This window comes from Megascapheus bottae, chromosome 28, assembly GCF_031878675.1.
Source record: "Megascapheus bottae isolate mThoBot1 chromosome 28, mThoBot2.hap1, whole genome shotgun sequence".
NCBI lineage: Eukaryota > Metazoa > Chordata > Mammalia > Rodentia > Geomyidae > Megascapheus > Megascapheus bottae.
Genome location: NC_143536.1, coordinates 10,970,554 through 10,989,635, shown reverse-complemented (window position 1 = coordinate 10,989,635; position 19,082 = coordinate 10,970,554). Strand labels below are relative to the sequence as shown.

At 55.3% G+C, this 19,082-nt stretch overlaps 1 protein-coding gene across 2 annotated transcripts in view; it reads left to right on the top strand.

Moving 5' to 3' along the window:
* Positions 1-18,715, top strand: part of Mn1 (MN1 proto-oncogene, transcriptional regulator) — a 31,378-nt gene extending 12,663 nt beyond the window's left edge. For both annotated transcript variants that reach the window (XM_090320366.1, XM_090320365.1), the window contains one exon: positions 17,969-18,715. In XM_090320366.1, coding sequence (XP_090176492.1) covers positions 17,969-18,150 — 182 coding nt within the window. In that variant the 3' untranslated portion in view covers positions 18,151-18,715. The remainder of the gene's footprint in view (positions 1-17,968) is intronic.
* Positions 18,716-19,082: the final 367 nt, after the last annotated feature.

The following is a 19,082-nucleotide window of genomic DNA, read 5'->3' as shown; positions in this document are numbered from 1 at the left end:
TTACTGTGAACACAATATTGTCCAATGATTAGCAGTGGCCACCAGGAGTAAAAGCCTTCAGAGAGGCCATCTTATGCTCCGAGGGCCAGGGAATGGGGCTGGAGGCTGGAGGAGCGGCAGAAACCCCAGTCTGCTTTGAGTTCCTCAATGCTCACTGTCCCAGAGGCATCTGGAGTTGACTGAGGATTCACTGAGAAGTTACTGGTCTCCTGGGGTGTCTGAGAAAGAACGTGAAAAATGGTTGAGCTGGAAAACTTATATGGAGGTCTGGCCTTCTTTTCCTAGGATCAAGGAGGAGGAAGGAAGCCAGAGAGAGAAAGAAAAGACAGAGAACAAAAAAGAGAAAGACAGAGGGAGAAAGACATAGAAAAAGAGAGGACGATAAGGAGGCGGGGGGGGGGGCTCCTCACTTCGAAGGACTGCCTGGAGGTTGGAACAGTTTAGTTTCTTTCTTTAATGTTTTAATTGTTATCATAACGGTGATGTACAGAATGGTTTAGTTTCTTGGGGTGAACCTGAGGGAGGGGTGGGAGAGAAGGGTGTGCATCCATGACTGGGGGTGTGCACGTCGAGAATGTCTGTGAAAGGCACTTATCCCAGCCTTGCTCCAGGAGAGGCGGTGGGGGTGTCGGGAATGGCCTGCCCACCATCCCAGGTAGCAGAAAGTTCCTGGCTGGTGCCCCCATAGATGGGGGACACATACATATTTAAATATATAATATATTATATATAATGTACATAGTACATATTATATAATAAGTATGCATATATAATATTATATATAATAACATCCCGTAACTCCATGCATTATATATTATATAACATATTCTATAATTATAATACATTATATTTTATATATAACAGTACATATATATCTAGAGTGTGTGTGTGTGTGTGCGCATGTGCGCGCGCACGCGTGTGCATGTGCACACGCACGTAGCAACCAGGCAGAAAAGGAGAGAGAACTGGGTGAGGTCTGGCTGGGTGTGGCTCAGGCAGCTCGGTGCACACACAGTGAACTTGGAATTGGTGCGCGATCTTTTCATCCAAGATGGACGATGAGAGTGGGAACGGAGGGTGACCTGCTCTGGTGACCCTTGTAGTGACAAGGGAGGCTTCTCTCTGTGTCTCACCTCCCGTAGGCCAGGCAGGCAGACCCCTTCCACCCACAGGCATGCCCCTCTTTTTCTGAATGGCCTGCAGAAAGGGGAGGAAGGTGAGAGACCCACCAATGGCAGCAAGAGGGAGATTTCCCCCTCTCAGAGGCGCCAAGTGTAGTGATGGACATCTGGGTTCTGGGTCCCTGATCTTGTGGGTGGGGGGACACCTGTAGCACCAGCTCCCCAGAGGCCATCTCTCCCTCCCACTGCCCTCATGGTGTCCCTGTGGGCAGCTGGGAGAGAAGAGAGGCTGCAGAGAGGGTGGGAGGCTGGTAACCGGAATTTGGCTTTTTTTTTAAATGGATGCAATGTCATGATCCGTAGGCCATGATTTTCACGCAGCCTGTCAGGTTCTACTGTATGTGTGTGTGTGTGTGTGTGTGTGTGTGTGTAAGAGAGCATGCACACCTACACTCAGGCCAGGAAGATCTTCAGAAGCAAATTGTGGGGGGGGGGGGATTCCTTTTTCTTCTCAGGAAGAGGCTCATACAAAGTTCTGGCTGTTCAGCTTGGAGCCAAAGCTTCATGGGTGACAGTCTTTGCCAGGCTTGTCATCCGGGGAGGCTCGGGGTGTGAGGCATGCTGACTTGACTTGTCTGTCTTGTTATTTTGGGGGGTCAGGCTGGAGAATGCACATTTATTTTTGGTGCTCGGCGTGTGAGAAGCATCTTGTTGGGATTAGATGTGCCCGAGTGTGCTGTGAGCGTGCACACTGAGGGCCGCCCAGCCATCCCCTGCACCATGGTGCCCAATCTCCGTTCCCACCAGCTCCCTTGGATGGGCAGGGAGGAGCTCAGGGGCCCTCTACAATCACCCCGAGTGCGAGTGCCCCATAAGGAGACTAAGCCCTTTGCTCAGCCATCTCAGCCTCCTGAGCCTTAGAGGTGGCCAGAGAAAGCGAAAGTCCCGATATCCCCCCAAGGTTCTGGGGAACCCCCCCAAAATGTCCAAGCCTCAGTTAATTCTTAATCGACTGAGAGCTAGATATCTAGGTGGACAGGAGAAGAAGGTTCCTGATGGTTAGTAATCGCCAGCCTCTTCGGGGCCCGTTTCCTCGTGGCTGCCATGACAAGCGATGGCTTGTGTGTGTGTCTGACTGTGTGCGTGCACGCCCCTGTGTGTAACTTTCAAGAAATGTGTGGTTTAACTTCCAAAGAAGTGAAAGTCTGCTCAAGTCTCAGAAGCTGAAAGGGGTGGAAAAAAAAAAAGGAAGAAAGAAAAGCCAGGCAAGACGAGTCCACGGCTTTGGCCTTTTTCAATACTGAATACAGCGAGTGTTATTTTGATGGGGTTCTGCCTGCCCCCCCTTTCCCTCTCCCTGTCTTTACCTGTGGGCTCCCCACAGATCCTCTGTCTCTGTGTCTAGAGCTATGGGTGAAAATTCTGCCTTTTATTAAAACAACTTCTGCCACCGTCACCCCAAGTCAGATTGAGGCAAACGGTTTGACCAAACCGTTCTCCAAGTCCCCCTTCTGCTCCCCATTTCCTTCATTCCTTTCATCCAGGACCCCTTCTTCAACACCCTCCCACCTTTGCCGAGCCAGGCAGCGCTGTGCCAGCCCACCGTGAACTTGAGGCATGCAGGACCCCGGCATATCCAGGGACCAGGATACAATTTCTTTTTTTATGTGGGCCCGTTAAAGTCTAATGGACATTGGTGTCTGGTCTTAAATTTGGAGGGTCTTTATCTAACCCTTAAAGCAGAGTCGTTTCCTGCAATTACGACACCCCAGGCCAGACAGTAAATCTTCCAGAGACAAGGAGGGGGCGGGTGGCGGGGTGGGGTGCACACCTGTTCCCCGGATCAGGGATAATGATGACATCTCTGAATTCCTGGATTCCAGGAGGGATTGATAGGTTCCTCAGGCCTCCTGGCTCCCAGAGGCAGCGGAATGGCAAGACCCCCACGCTGAGGCTGGGCTCTGCATCCCTGTAAGGGATTAATGTCCCGCTGACATTCGGTGTTAAGGAGTTACTTTGGGAGTCCCAGGGAGAAAGAAGTCCGAGACTTCAAAAAGAAATATGTATTATTATGAATATTTTGGAAAAGGAAAAGTCCTGCATTTTGGAGTTTGAGAAGATTTGGTTTCCCTTGGGGCGTTGGGCAGGGGTCCCTCAGCCGGTCCCCCCATCCCCACCCCCCTTCCTCCTCTCCCACCCAGGAGAGGAGGCCGCAATGCTTGGCTCCACCGAGGGTTGAGAAGCCTTGTTTAGATTATTCTCTCTTCTCAAAGGCAGAGAAAGTTGGTTTAATGGGAAAATCGCAGCCTTTGCTATCTTGGTGTGTTGACTTGAATGTTTAAAAATAGTCTGTTTTGATATTCCACAAATTTCATCCTCTCCTTGCTTGTTTGTGTGATGGGAGCCTGTGTGCGGGTGTCTGCGTGTGCTATGTGGATGTGTGTGTTTTTTGTGGGCTCTGTAGGCATGTTGTGTGGATGTGTGGGGTTTGTCTGTGACTTGGGGTTTGTGTGTTATGCATTGTGTTGGGGTATGTTGTGTTGCATGTGGTATGTGTTCTGTGTGCACATGTGTGCATGTGTGGGTTGTGTGCATCATGTATATCCGTGTTGTGTGAGTCTGTGTTGTGTGCATTGGTTGTGCGTTGTGTGTGTTGTTGGGTGTAGTTGTGTTCTGTGTGTCGCATACATGCATGCTGTGTTGTAAATGGTGTGTGCATGCATGTGTGGTGTGCATTATACAGAGTGTTGCATGTGTTGTATGGGTGGTACGTAACATGCTGTGAGATGTGCCTGCACTGTGGTATGTTGTGTGTGGGGACCATGTTGTGTGTGCACGAGGCCCTCCTTCCTATCCCTACCCCACGAGGGACGCGGTCAGCACAGCTCCAGCCGCATACCCCAGAGCCAGGGCGCTTGTACAGCTGGTGAAAGAGATGGAGGTGCCGTGTGCTGTTTGCATGGGCCCCTGCCCACCCTCACGGTCCCCCCTCCATGTGGGTTTCGTGAGCTGGGGCGTGGCCTCAGGCGTGGGGCTGCGCTCGGGGGCTTTCTGGCTGGTGCGGGCATTAGCTGCGCTCAGGCCCTGTGAGCCGCTGCCTGGCTGGCCCTGAGCTAATGGTGGCCGGCCTCTTACAGCGCCGGGGAATATTGTAAATGGCTTTATGCAGAAAAACCATTTAGATAAAAACGCAATTTTCCCTTCTGCATAGAGTGCTAAGAATTAATAGCACATTCTTCCTAAATGGGTATTTTTATATTATATTTCCCCCCTAATGAAATTCTTTTTCCAAACACGAGCATGTTTCATTTTCAACTTGAGGGTGAAATGAATCTGGTGGTCTGCCGGCGGCCTCGGGCGGGCGGGTGGCCGGGACTCCAGGCTTTCTGCAGGCCCTGGGGGTCAGAAGTTGGGAGCGGGTGGCTCTGACTGTCCCTCGAAAGGCTGGTGTGGGGGAAGGGCCCCTTTCCTACACTTGGGGGGTTCTTCCCCACCCCACCCCCTTTTAAAAGTAGAGTCTAGGGCTACTTGGTGATTTTAACACATGGAAAAACTGATTTTGAAATCTAGGGGTCGGGGTGGGGTGGGGTACCAAGTCCTGGCTGGGCCTGGAGGGTGTCCAGGAGTCTCCGGATCTGCGTGTGTGTGTGTGTGTGTGTGTGTGTGTGTGTGTGTGTCTGTCTGTCTGTCTGTCTGTCTGTCTGTCTGTCTGTCTTTTTCTTGGTAGTCTCTGTGATCACAGGGAGACTCAGGAATCCCTGAGCTTCTCTCTTTCCTGTCACACAGGGGACAGGCACTGGTTTCATCCCCACATGGCCCACAGGGGGTGAGGAGGGGCTCCCTCAGACCTGTCCACTGTGAAGGAGCCCGGTGGGGGGGGGGCCTTGGAACTTCTCAGAAGGCTGACGTCAGACGGCCCAGGGCAGACTTTCTGTGCATGAGAGGGGGAAGTCTTAGCCTGCAGCCAGTCCTCGCTGACCTAGTTTTCCTCTGCCCAGGCATGGACACGCAGGGTTCCTGGATGGACTGGACTTGCAGTTCAGGTATTTAGACGAACACCAAAATGACCCTGGTGGCTGAGTCTCCTGGAATGTCCGCTGGGGTCAAAAGGGCACTGAGGGGACCAGAGAGGGTAGCAGCTCAGTCAAGGCGACCCGCACACTGCACATGGTGGGAGCTAGGCGGGTGCCTGCCCTCGGCTTGGCCTTCCACTCTCGTTTCTTGACTCATTCTGGGAAGCCTGGTCCTGAGTTCAGCTGCAAAGCCGGATCTTGAACCCAGAGCTCTAAACTCTCTCCCTCCCTTCCCCCCGCCTCCCGACTTCCTTGCCCTCACGCTTGCCACACAGGTGCTCTACCCTTTGAATCATGCTGCCAGCCCTTTGTGTTTCAGTTAATTTTTTAGATAGAGCCGCACTCTCCCCACCCACTCCCAGGGCCAGCCTCTTAAGTGGAATCTTTCTACAAATGCCTCTCAAATAGCTGGGGTGACCCCACCCAGACGTGAATTCCCATGGGGGCCTCCCTTACTTTTTTGCCCTGGCATAGCATGGGATTGCCACCTTCCTGATCCCTACCTCTCCTGAGAAATGGCTGGGACTACAGGCAGGAGCTACCATGCCTCGTTTACCTTTCCTCAGCCTTGGCAGCGTCTCATCCCTCTAAGTCAGTGGTATGGCTTTGGGGCCTGGCCCTCCGACTCTCCCAAGCTGTGGGGCCTTAGCTAGGCCCCTTCATCGCTTCTGGTTCACTGATAAAACTTTGAAAAAGGGAGGAGAGGGAGAAGGGAGCAGCGGGACCACCTCACAGAAAGACTGTGAAGAATTAACAGGGTGACTGTGATGATGTGTTTATCCCCCAGCTCTGAAGCTGTGGCTCCCAGCTGTGTGGCCTGGGCAAGTTGATCAGCCCCACTGACCGGCTTCCTCCTCCTCCTCCTCCTCCTCCTCCTCCTCCTCCTCCTCCTCCTCCTCCTCCTCCTCCTCCTCCAGGAAAGAGGATGGTAATGGTTCTTGCCTCCTGGGGGAGATGATGGTCGGATGCCCGATGAATTCATACAGACTCCAGAGCCGATTCTCAGAGGCTTGGCCAACACAGCTTTTATGGAGCACCTACTCTATGCCAGAACCCTGATCAGCTTCTGGCATGTGTGACTCCATTGCTTGGCCTGGGTGTCTTGTGTGTTGAGGATTGGGGAAACTGAGGCATGGTGTGGTATAAGTGTGGTGGAGGCTGGAGGAAGGGCTGGGCTGGAAGCCTCACTGTGGGGCCTGTGTTGGGGGTATGTGGAGGGCAGGACGTGTGCAGAGCCTGGCATTTGGGGTGGTCACTGGTGGGTGACTCCGCCATAGGAGCCCTGTATCCCCGGGCCTCCAGAGAGGCCATCAGCCTTCTCTTCTTGCCGGAGGAATTTCAGGGAGCTGACCCTTGTCCTGGGCCCTGGGCCAGGAACTTGAGCCAGCTACAGTCACCGTGAGGAGCTTCGGCAGGGAACCTTGTGTCTGGCTCTTCAGGCGGTAGAGAGAGAGAAGAGAGAGAGAGACTGGCCGTGCCCAGGCTGAGGGTAAAAGGGCTTAGGTATAATGCAGGACTGGCTTGGAATCCCAGCTCTGCGACTTACATGCTGTGTGGCCTTAATCTCTCTGAGCCTCAATGTTGATGCCTGTAAAACAGGTCTAATTTTTGTATGTGTGATGGGGCTTGAACTCAGGGCCTGGGCGCTGTTCCTGAGCTCTCCCACTTCGAGCCACAGCACCACTTCTGCTTTTCTGGTGGTTCATTAGAGATGAGAGTTTCAGGGACTTTCCTCCCTGGGTTGGCTTTGAACTGCAATCCTCAGATCTTGGTTTAATCTTGATCCTTTTACAGTGGCTGTGGTGTGGTGGGGGTGGGGGTGGGGAGCTGAGCCTGATGGCCCCCCTGTCGTGGCTCCTATCCCACCCTCAGCATCCTGGTGATAAGTGGGGACCCTGAGATCCTCCCTGTTTACCATGCCAGTGACCCCTTGGCATCGATGGAGATGCCCAACCCGGGATGCTAAGGCACAGGATGGCTCCCCTCCCTCTGGAAAGAACCACTCACTTGCAGTGCAGCCTCCAGCCAGGGAACTCTGATTGAAAATCAGAATCAGAATAGGTGGAGAAGTCTGAGTGGGAAAGCTTGGACATTTATTCATTCAACAAACACCCACAAGACCTTGTGTTTGGGGGATGTCCCTGAGGACTCTGGGCTGTGGCCCAGGGGTGGGGTGCGTTTGGGCTGGGTCGTCATGATTTCTGTCTAGGTCCGCCGGGCCTGTTTCCTCTCCTCCCAGTCATTGTTCTGCAGGCCTGGCAGAGGTTGAGACTCAGGCAGGCTCGGGTCCAGCTAGGGCAGCCAGGCAGTGGGCAGGGCAAGGCCTTTCCAGCATTGGCCTGGCCTCTACTTTCTTCTGCCTGGCCCAGAAACCCTCATAGGCTACTCTCCCTGGAATTCCCTCCAGGACAAGCCCCATTTTACAGAAGAGGAAACTAAGGCTCAGGCAATCGAGTGTCCCCGCCTGGCTGAGCAGAGACTGGAAGCTGGAGGCTGGAGGAAGGAGGCTGGGCCGTGTTTCCCTTAGCAACCATGCCTGATAAAACCCTGCCCCTCACTATTGGGCAGTGGGCAGAGCCAGGCCATGGGGTGAGTTGTGCGGCCTCCTGGAGAGGGTTGGGGACCCTTGGGTCTGCTCATTTATTCACGGGGTCCACGCTGGTATCCTCCCCAAATCCCAGGGAGCTGTGAGCCCCTGATGGTCACCAGAGTTGACGTCTCCATCCCTGAACCTTGAGAATAAGGCCCTCATTGCCCCCTTCCTCTGCCACTTCAACTTCCTCGTCTGTCTCCTCCCCCCCCCCCTTCTGCTCCATCTCCTTCCTGTCTTACTGTGTATTCCAGGCTAACCCAGGGCTCTCTCGGGCCTCCTTCCTCAGCCTCCTGAGCGCTGGGATTACAGGCGTGTTCTACCATGCCCACTCAGCCCAACACTTTTCTTGGTATTCACAGCCCCTCCAGAACCCAAACTTTTTAGATACCTGATCTTGGAGGGGCGGGCAGGACAGAGAAGTCTCTCAACTGCATTTCCCGGGTATTTGCTGGGGATACAGGCCTAGTGGAAGCCGTGTGCATGCGTGTGCGGGCATGCATGTTTGTGTGCATGTGTGTAATTTATATTCCGAGCTTGCCAGCCTCAAGGGGAGCAAGGACTGGGGGAGAACCCGCCCCAAGGAGCTGGGGAGCCCTGAATTCTATTTGGTTATTATTATTTTTTAATGAGGTCAGATGGAGGACCCTGCTGCCTAGGCCCTGGCCCGCCTGCCTAGGTTGGCTGGCAATTAAACGGGGACTAACCTCTTAATTAGGGTTTCCTTGCACAACTCCCATTTGATAAATTTCTTCGCATCTTTAGCATTAACTACAGCTCGGCCCTGAGACAGACTGGGGCCTCTCCCTCCCCCCAGGACCCCTGAGTGACTCCCCCTCCACAACACCCCAGGCTGCCTTGCTCTGCAAATGGGCACCCCAAAGAACAGGAGGGGGACCCCGGCCCCTTCCAGACTTCATTAATCAGAATGCTAGCGCTCTGTTAGCTTTCCATTCTCTAGCTCCCCTTCTGCCTAGCTTCTAGATTTTTCTTGAGGTTTTTTTTTTGTTGTTGTCGTTGTTTTTGTTTTTTAAGGGGGGGGCAGTTAAGCTCTGCTAAAGGAAGTCCACACCTCCCCTCCTTGTCTCTTCCCTCTCCCTTCTCCCCAGCATGTTTTTCTGTGCTAAAGGAACTTTTTCCCTTCTCCTTTTTCTTTTTAACACAAGCATGGCAGAGTGTAGAAATGCCAGAGGTCAGACTCCAGGCAGCCCAGAGCAGAGCCATGTCTCTCTCTCCCTCCCTCCCCCTCTCTTTCTTTTCCTCTCTCTTTCCCCTTCTTCCTCCCCCCTCCCTACCTCTCTCCCCCCCTTTCTCCCTCCTGCCTCTCTTTCTGTCTCTGTTTATGTCTGTCTGTCTGTCTGTCTGTCTGTCTGTCTGCCTGTCTGCCTGCCTGCCTGCCTGCCTGTCTGTCTGTCTGTCTGTCTGTCTGTCTGTCTGTCTGATGGCTGCTCAAGGACACCAGACCCAGGCTTAACTCTTGGGGGCCTGAGACCCAGGGCCATTCTCCCTGGTTCCTCCCTGGAGTTGGGGCCCGTCGCTCTGTGTGCTCCTTGCCAGGGTCTTCTCCATGGCAGGAACACCATGGGTGCGTGCTCTCATGGGAGCCGGGCATGTTAGGAGCCCGGGCTCCACTCAGCAAACCATGTCCTGACTTAACAGTTGGGGAACCCAGGGCACCTAGCTGGCAAGAGCTGCGGAATTGGGGTTTCACTTTCTCAGCTCCGAACCCCACACGCTAGTTCCCTTGGTGGCACGAGGTGGGTGGACAGATCGTACATGCCTCCTTGGGGTTCTGACATTCTCTGCTGGTGAGGCTGGGCCCGAGTCTGGGCGAGGCTGGCCCTTGGGGTGGGCCTGGGAACTGGTGCTGTGCCTGCATCTCTCTGAGCTCCAGTGTGGCGGGCTGTTGGGCTGGAGGGGAGAGCTAGCGTCGTGGCTCTGCCCTTCACTGGGCAGCCGTTGGGGGGGGGCATCCCTGCTTGGCTGGGCCTCAGTTTCCCCATGTGGAATGAGGGAGACTCTGGTGGAGGTACTTAGAGAAAGTGGTTCCCAGCACATGTTGCATCTTGGTGATGCTTGGTCTAGTGTCAGGAAAGTGGGCGTCAGAGCCATGGCCTGTGAAGCGTTGGGTCTGTGTGCAGCAGAGGGCTTGGGTTTGAGTCCGGCATGTCCACCTCTGTAGCCATGAATGGGTCTCAGAGCTACCCTCTGCCTCAGTTTCCTTTTCCATGAGGTGGGTGTCATGGGGCTCCTACCTCCTGGGGGGCTGTGGGAGCAGCCTGGCCCCCCGGGAGCTCTGATCATTAGCCACCCGGGCCACATGGAGCCCAGGAAGGTCCTGGCTGCTGGAGTTCCCTCCGCCTCCCTTCCTCCCTCCCTCCCCGCCTTGCTCTGAACCAGCATCTGCTTCTCCAGGAGCTGTTTTATATGCTGCCTTGGTAAAATGAACTCATCGGAGCCACCCGAAAACAGCTGAATGAGCCCCCAGCGCCCGCGGGCTTTCAGCGTGCCTGAGGACCCCCTGCAGCCCTGGGGGGCTGGTGGCAGCTGTGGGAGAGAGGCCTCCCTTTCTTCCCGGTGGCCCCCCAGAGGGACCCCTGGCGGGCCAGGAAGGGGCAGGGGCGGCCATGGGCCCCTAGGCCTTGTGTGTGCTCCTGTGCATTTGGGGAGGGGTGGCTGCTCCTGAGAGAGCCTGGCCATCCCAGAGGCTTCTGATGGGCCCCACTCCAGCCGCCCAGCTCCGGACCAGGCCACATAAGAAGGAAGCTCAGCCAGCCAGCCACATCGCCGGGTGGTGGTGGTGGTGGTGGTGGTGAATGGATGACAGAAATGAAGACAGGAGTGGTAATAGTGATGGCGCCGTGTGCAGCTTCCCTGCACACTTGCTGAGCACCCAAGCGTCTGCCAGGCTCGTTGCCTGTGCTCTTTCTGGCTCTAGAGCTGGCAGAATTGACTCCACATCTCCAGGCAGGACTGTTAGTTACACATTTCACAGAGACCAAGGCCCAGAGAAGGAAAGGGCAGTGCCCATAGTCGTGCCGCTGGGAGGAGGCAGGGGTGGGAGCTGAACTCACTTGATTGTCCGCATGTCCCAGAGCTCCAGAGCCGGGATCCTCCCTTCCCCAGGCCTCAGTTTCTATCCTGGGTGCAGAGGACCTGCGAGCCCTGACTGCTGGCCTCTCTCTCTAGGTCATGCTTTCGTGGTTCTGTTGGCCTGCCTTGTGGCTGAGGATGGCCGGAGCATGCGCCGTGCCGACCGAAAGGACAGGGAGAAGGCTGCGGGCTGTCCCCAGCGCTGTGGGGACTCAGGTTGCTTGGGCACCAGGGTGAGCGAGCCCCATTGGGTTAACCATCGCTGTTCAGAGCCCATGTGGTGTCGGGCGGCTTTCCAAATCTCTCTCTACCTGACATCTGCAGAATGGAGCTCATAGCAGAACCTTCTAGACAGGTGCAGCCAGCGCTGAGGCTCAGGGCTTACAGCAGGCGATTAGTGAGGGGGAGTCGCTGTTGTTATCTTACTTGCTGGGACTGGAGTATGAACTCGAGACCCTCTGCTGCCCTCCCCCCCCCCACTTTCTTGCTCACAGCTGGTGCTCTGCCTCTTGAGACATGCCTCCAGCCTGGCATTTTGCTACTTAGCTGGAGATGGAGTCTCTTGGGCTTTTCTGCCCAGGCTAGCTTTGAACCCAAATCTGCCAGATCTCGCGCCTCCTGAGTAGTTTAGGATTACAGGTGTGAGCCACAGTGCCTGGCGCCACTGTTTTGTTTGTTCGTTTTATTTTGTTTCATTCTTATCATCCTTGTTCTCATCACCATCCGCATCCTCAGTCTTCCTGGTTCCAGCCACAGCTTCCTTCCGGGCTCCTGTCCGGGTGATTTCTTCCATCTGGAGCGATGAGGAGTGATGCGAGAGGAAGGAGAAGCAGGAGGTGCAGGTTTTCATCCTGGCCCTTGGAAAGGCCACTCCAGCCCCCCTCTGAATCTGATTTCCCGGGTGCCAGGCACTGACCATCATGATCTCCGGGCCATTCCCGGAGGACCCCCGCCCTGGGAGTAGGAGCTCTGGGTTCTAACCCTGCTTCTCCCTCCTGGAGACACAAGACAAGCGCAGAAAATCCTTCTGAGAGCGAGGCGTGGGTGGTGAGGGGCAGGTGAGGCGGGACTGACTGAGTCACTCACCCTCACCCTGGCTGCTGCTGCTCCCCACACCCCTACCTTCCCAGGAGACGAGTATGACTAGCTGCTCCTCCTAAGCCCAGGCCAGCTCCCAATCCCCCACCTGTCTTCTCAGGCCTGGCAAGACACTCAAGGCTGATTAAAGTAATACAGGCTGTGGGTTCAAACCCAGCCCAGCCACTTCACATGGGGGGGAGGGGGTGGTCGTGGTGCTCACTGGGCTGTGGAGATCCACTGAGAGCCCATCTCCCTGTCCACTGTGCCCCGTGCCTGTCCTTCCTTCTTCGAGCCTGGGCTGAGGCCCCGGCCATAGATCTCGTGAGACACTAGAGGCCTCTGGGCCCAGCCACCGACTCACCTCCTCCTCCATCCTGAAATCCCACCCTTCTGTTGCATTTGGCGAACGTTCTGGAATAATTTTTTTTTAAATATTTTATTTTCACAGCAACCTTCTGTCTCAGCCATGTTGAATGTTTCCTTGGCTTTTAAGTAGGAAGACAGAGGTGTCCACTGGAGCCCAGAAAAGAGGACACAGAGCATTTCATGTTCTCCAAGGGCCATGGAGTGCCTCAAGGCACATCGGAAGCCTGTATGAGCACCTATGCCATACCTGGCTGGTGACTTTCTCCTCTGTGAACTTGGACAGAGTCTCAGCAGACTTTGTCTGCACAGAACCTGGGAGGGAGAGTTCACATTTGAGGGTTATCACAGTGCAATAAATTCATTCCCTTCGTTAACTTGACTGGGCCAGGGGGCGCCCAGACAATCGGTTTAACCATTTGGTCTTTGGAAAACTGACCAAATCTTGCTCATACCTCAGATGGAAACAGCCCTTAGATGTAAACATGTGGATGTGGCCATTTGACAATAAAAGTTTATTGGCACGAACCAGGAGCGGGCCAGCCATGACTTCATGGACTGTGGTTTGCTGACCCTGGCAGATTCTCTTATGTATGAAATGAGGCTGAGAGCCAAAGGCGTCACGCTGGGCTTCTGGTGAGGAGTACATGAAAACTCACCTAGGCAGAAAGGGGCTGGAGGCAAGGTGTGGCTCATGTTGTAAGGGTGCCTGCCCAGCAAACACAGGGCCCTGGGTTCGATCCTCACCCTCCCAAAGAAAGAAATAGGGACAAAGGGTAGGCTTTGGTTGTGGTTCAGAGTGCAGGGTGCCTGCCTTCCAGTGGCCCTGCTCTGTGTGGCATGGCGGCAGGGGTGGGGGGACTGAAAGATGTCATGCAACTGACCCTTGGCTTTTCTGGTCACCATCTTTCCTCCTCCTTGGGCCTCAGTTTCTCAGGATTGATGGCCACATCTGTTATAGGTGGGGGAGCGTAGAGCCACTGAGGGGCTGAGCCTGACAGACTCCCTGGGAGCTGAGCTGGGGATCTGGGTCCCAACAGAGCCTTCTTTGGGGTGCTGTTCTGGGTGTGGGGTTCAGCCCAGAGGATGCCAGGCTGAGTGGTATAGCATCCCACCTGAGACCACCCAGCCGTGGGCGCGGGCAGTGCTGGGCCTGTGCCTTGTCCCGGGTGGAGAGGCTGCTCTGGAAGGGTGCTAGGCTTCCCTGTGGTAGCTGCCATTTCCAGTGTGATGGAGGTGGGCACAGCCTCCTCAGGGACTGGAAGCTCAGAGGGTGGACACTGGTTCTCGGCACCCCCCACCTGGGCCCTGGCTGTCCATCCACCCAGCCTGGGATGGCGGTCCTCCTTCAGGCCTGGACAGCAGTCCCACCCGCGTCCCCACCCCACCCCAGCTCTCTATGGCGGCCTTGGTATGGCCTTCGTGAGCCCTTGGTCATTTCTCAGTCTTCAGGACAGCCACCCTGCTCGGGTCAGCTTGCATTAATTCCCAGGGGCCGCTGTCCTGTGCTGTGGCCCTGCAAGGTGGGGGACTCAAAAACCTCCAGCCTGGCTCCTCGCCTCCAGGCCCCAGGCTCTGCCAGGCATCATCCCTCTCACACAGGGCCCTGGGTGACCATGCAGAGTGGCCAAGGGCAGGGCCAGTGTTTGTCCCAAGCCGCTGGGTCCTTCTGGATAGGCCTGCTGCTGTCTGCCAGCCTGGGGTACTGTATCAGAGAGAGAGGGAAGGAGGGAGGGAGAGGGAGCTGGGGGGGGGGAGGGAGAGACAGAGGGGAAGAGGATGGAGGAGGTGCCCAAGAAGCTGGCTTTGTACCAGGGAACATTTTTCTTCTCCCAGTGACTTTGATAAAACTTCACTTTCTCCACAGATGGCCTCAGGTGCAGCCAGCCAGCAGGCCAGCCATGAGTCTGGGACCTGTGATGTGGCCCCTCTGAGCCTTGGTTTCCTCCCTCTGGGGAATGGATGTCTGGCCCGAGGTGTTAGGATGGCCTGAGGAGATGGGCGTAGCCTCTGTGGTGACTGCTGTCCCATAGCCCCCCCCCCCCCCAACCCCAAGCTGTCAGGCACAGAGACCTAGTGGTGGCTGGCTCTCCTTTTCCTGTTTCCCTCCGCGATCGCAGAGCTGACGGGAAGGGAAAGGCGGGGTTCGCACAGGTCACAGGTTTGGGGGGGCAATGGTGGCCTCCGAGATACCCTCTAGGGTCCTGTTGATGCTGTGGTCTCCTCCACATGCTGTGGGTCAGCTCCTGCCCCAGATGCCACTGGCCTGGCTCTCTGGGCCTCTTTCTGTCCCTCTGCCTCTGAACTCAGGGTACAGGAGTTCCCAGGCCCCTGGGTAGACTGTGGGGTCCCGGACGAGGGTCTCTGGGTGTCTTAAAGTCTTGCAGAAGGATTCCTTCTGGGTTGGGGGGTGACTGCGGGTCCCCTGCAGCCCCCATGGTTGGCTTTGGGGCACTGCCTGAGCACTTTATTAATGGAAGTTTGGGGCTAAGCCCAGGGGCTTCTGCCTATAAGCCCAGCTACTCAGGAGGCAGAGGACTGAGGTTTGCAGTTGAGTCCTTGAGACTCCAGTGAACCACAAAAAGCTGCCAGTGGAGCTGTGGCTCAAGTGGTAGAGCACCAGCCTGGAGTGAAAAAGCTCAGAGACAGCGCTCAGGCCCTGAGTTCAAGCCCCAGGATTGGCACCAAAAAGTTAAGAAATTAAACACCACCACCACCACCAACACCACCAAACAATAGCTTTGTGACACAGTTCCCAGTTTTGTGAAAGAAGTAAGAAAACTAGACGGTGATGCTGCTTCCCCCATCCCCGTGGGCTATAAGAGCCGGGGGTGTTTCCTGAGCTCCTGGCGTCGCTTGGCACGGAGTTGGTGCCAGCTTTACCCTTTTCCAGAGGAAAAAGCCCCTGGAGCCCCAGGGAATCGATGCCCTGTGCCTGAAACTGCCCGGCTGGGAAATGCCAGTTAGGGCTGGAGATGTGGAACCAGGGTTGCTGATTCCCAGGCTCTGGGAATTCCTCAAGGTCAAGGTGCCTCTCAGATGAGGGCAGACCCCTGACGCTGCTCCGCTGGCCTCCGCTGGCCTCCGCTGGCCTCCGCTGGCCTCTGCTCAGTCCTTGCAGATGGACAGGGACCACCATGCCAGAGTCTCCTTCCCCACGGCTCTGAGGTCCAAATAAAGGAAACCCCAAAATATCGCCGCCTCCGTGCAGAGCCAGCAAGGTGAACCGGGCCGTTCACAGCTGTTTGTTCAGGGGCCCACACTTCTTACATAAGCCTGGAGTTAAAAATACCTGGGGAACCCTCCTTAGCCCAGGCTGCTGCTTGGTGAGGATGGAGGCTCCCACCGGCCTGGATGGCAGGCAGGGAGCGGGAAGCCCCTGCCCCGTTCTTCTCTCCCCCTCACCCCCAGGCTCTGAGTTGACATAGTTGCTTCTGTCCAAGCCAGCAGGCAGGACTCTGTGTGATCTCATTTTTAAAAAAGCCAAGCGTAGTGGCTCATGCCTAGAATCCCAGCTATGTGGGAGGCAGCAGATCAGGAGAATCCAAGGTTGTAGGTCATTCCCGGGTAGAGGTGGGGACGTCCCATCTCAACCAGTGGGGGTGTTGGGTTTGATGTTATTGAGGTTACCTGGGTTTGAACTCATGGCCCCAGGCCTCGATGTGGAGCTGTCTGCTTCGCTGCCTGGTTTCTCAGATAGGATCTCCCACGGCCACCTGGGCCAGGCCTGGCCTCTTAGTGCCTGTCTGTGATCCCAGCGATCTGGGAAGCAAAACTAGGAAGATCTTGGTCTCAGGTGCGGCTGGCTGGGAGCTGGAGGGGTCTGGGGTCCTGGGGGGGGGTGGAGGAGGCTGGTGCTGAGTAGCCCCCCAAAATCCCCATCCCCAGGACTCAGAGAGAGGCACTGTCGTTTGCGGGGGTGGGGACTTCAGTCCTGCTGCTGAGGTGTGGCAGGGTGGGAGGGCGGGAGGCTGTGGGCCTCTCCTGGGCTGGGACAGGCTAGGACTTGAGTGGCTTCCGCAGGCTGATTTATCGGCGGTGACGAGGCAGCCCCGGGAGCCACGGTCCCAGGGCGGGTCGGGTCCCCGCAGCTGGAATGAATCCGGAGAAGGGGATGCGTTCCGTCATGCTCTGGTTGTCAAAAGTTAGAGACTTGGTCTGACTGAAGGGGGAAAAAAAATACAAAAAACAGAGAACCAGAAAACCAAAAATCCTTCTCTGTGGTCAGTCCAGACCACAGCTGGGGAGTCCCGTGGCTGCCTGTGTGACCTGGACTGAACCCCTCACTCTCTGAGCCTCAGGTAGAGAAGGTGCCTCTCCCCACCCCTCCACCCCCCACTGCCTGGCTGGAGGCGCCCGGATTCATATGCAGGAGTGTTGAGCTGCAGGCTTGGCAGGCCCTCGTGGATTCACCCCGAGGGAGGGTGGCCATCTCTAGAATCGGAGCAGGCCTGGTGGAGTTTGGTCACTAAGAGTTTGTCTGTAAATACCACCAGGCAAACCTCAGGGTCCAGATGAACCCCTGCCACCGCCGCCTCCTCCTCCTCCTCCTCCTTTTCCTCCTGGTGTTTGGTGTTGGTGGTCACAGGTGAGGCTGAGCCCAGCAAACCACGCTGGCGTGTCCCTCGATTTTCTCTGCAGGCTGGGGCCCAGTTTCCCTGAGGGAGGCCTCCCTAATCCCCAAGGGTGGGCGAGGCAGGCCTAGGCCCTGGCTGCCTGGAAGGAGCTGAGGGGAGGTGGGGCGGGTGCTGGAGTTCAGTATCTGGGTGTGCACAGAATGAATGCCAGCTGCACCCCCACCAGTGAACTTAGAAACTCCCTGCGAGCTCTTCCTCAAACCCAGCTCCCAACTTGGCCTTTTTCTTTGGCTACCATTTCTAGTTCATACTCAGGTGTGAGGGGTTTCTCACTCCCTTTGTCATCAGGTGAGACCGTGGTGGTGGTGGGCAGGGCTGAGTGGGTTTTTGTGGGGGACATGCCGGAAGGCAAGACTTCCCTGTGGCCTCATCTATGGGCCTGGGGCTCTCACATCCGGGGAATGTGGTGAGAGCGGAGACCTGACTTGCCTGCCCTTGTGGGTTCAGGCTTTGATGCTTTTCTGTTGGTACTGTTTGCCCATGGGAAGTGTCTGTGCCTCTCTGAGGTGTGGACTCCTCTGTAACACAGCCAGGAGGCTGTGGTTCCCCAGCTTGCTCTTCCTTGTCTCCTCGGTGACCTGAGTCAGCCTGTTTCCCTCTCCACATCTGTGTTCCTGGTGGGGGAGGTAGAGATGAAGCCATCTTTACTTCCCAGCATTGGCGCGTAGTAGGGCACCACCAGCACATAGTAGGTTCTCAGCAAATATCTGTCTAGAGCATCCTCTAAGAACCAGCTGTGTGTGTGCTCTGGGTCTGGCCAGTCCTCCCTTCATTCTTGCTCTGTATCTGACAAACTCCTACCCATCCATGAATGCCCAGTGTGGACCTTTGCAAACTTGACCTCATGCCTGGTTATTTTTCAGAGATAATGAATCCTTCCAAGCTGGGCTAAGCCTTGCTTTGTCAAATGGGGGTGGTGGTGGTGTGTATGGGGAGAACTGAGGACCAAAGAAGGTGAGAGGGACTTCGGGAGCCCTGACACTAAACCCACTCTTTCTTCTCTCTCCACAGCCCACGACCTCACAGCCAGCAAGGCCTCAGCCACGCAGCCTGGCAGCCACTTGCAGTGCCTGTCTGTACACTGCACGGACGACGTGGGTGAGGCCAAGGCCCGCGCCCCCGTGCCCACCTGGCGGTCCCTGCACTCTGACATCTCCAGCCGCTTTGGGACATTTGTGGCTGCCCTGACTTGAATGGACAAGAACCACGGCTCATCCCCCCTCCCCTCACCAGGCCCTCCTGTCCCCCTTGTGTCCTTCCAATGGGCCCACTCCCATTGGCCATTGGAAAGAGACTGTGGCCAATGGATGATAATTCATTTCTTTTCCTTTCTTCTTTTTTTTTTAAATTCAGTCTAGGTTGGAACATGCATTGTGGCATTTGGACCAGAAGGGGTTAACTTAAAGGGGCAGGGGGAAAAACAACAACAACAACAAAAGACAACCAACCTCAAACATGATCTGCCACCTTGGGTTAGCTGAGGTGACCTCCGGCAGTTAGAACACTTCTGCTGAAATCTTTTTCCTGCTAGAGAATTCTCCCCCCTCCCCCTCTTTCCCCCCCTACAACCTTGGCATATGCACATTTTTAGACCACCCCTTTCTTTATTTTTTTTTTATTTTTATTTTTAATTTTCAGGCTACTTTGTATGTCCAAATATTTCTTAATTAATATTACGACAAGAATCGCTTCCTTTTTTTTTCCTCACGCTTTAAAATTCTCTTTGATTCTCTTTTCTTCTCCTCCCTTCCTCCCTTCCTCCCTTCCCCTCTCTCTCTCTCTCTCTCTTGTTTTTTCTTCTTTTTGTGCTTATTAAAAATATGGAAATTGTGGAGGAGAAGAGTTTCCATGGACTGCCGAGCGAGCGCCATATTATTACCCTAGAATATACCCCGATCCCCTAAACGCCATCAGTCAGACGATGACTGCCTTTCTGTGTTCTGCCTGGGATTGTTTTGTTTTGTTTTGCTTTCATTTAAGAAAATAAGAGGTGTTACTTTCCTTCTATCCTGCCTGCCCGGGGCCTCTGATCTCTTTCCTCTAGCCCGCAGTCAGCCTCAGAGAGCAGGCCTCATGTTAGCTGGGGAGCTTTGCTGTCCTTTTGGGGGCCTCCAGGCACTAGCCC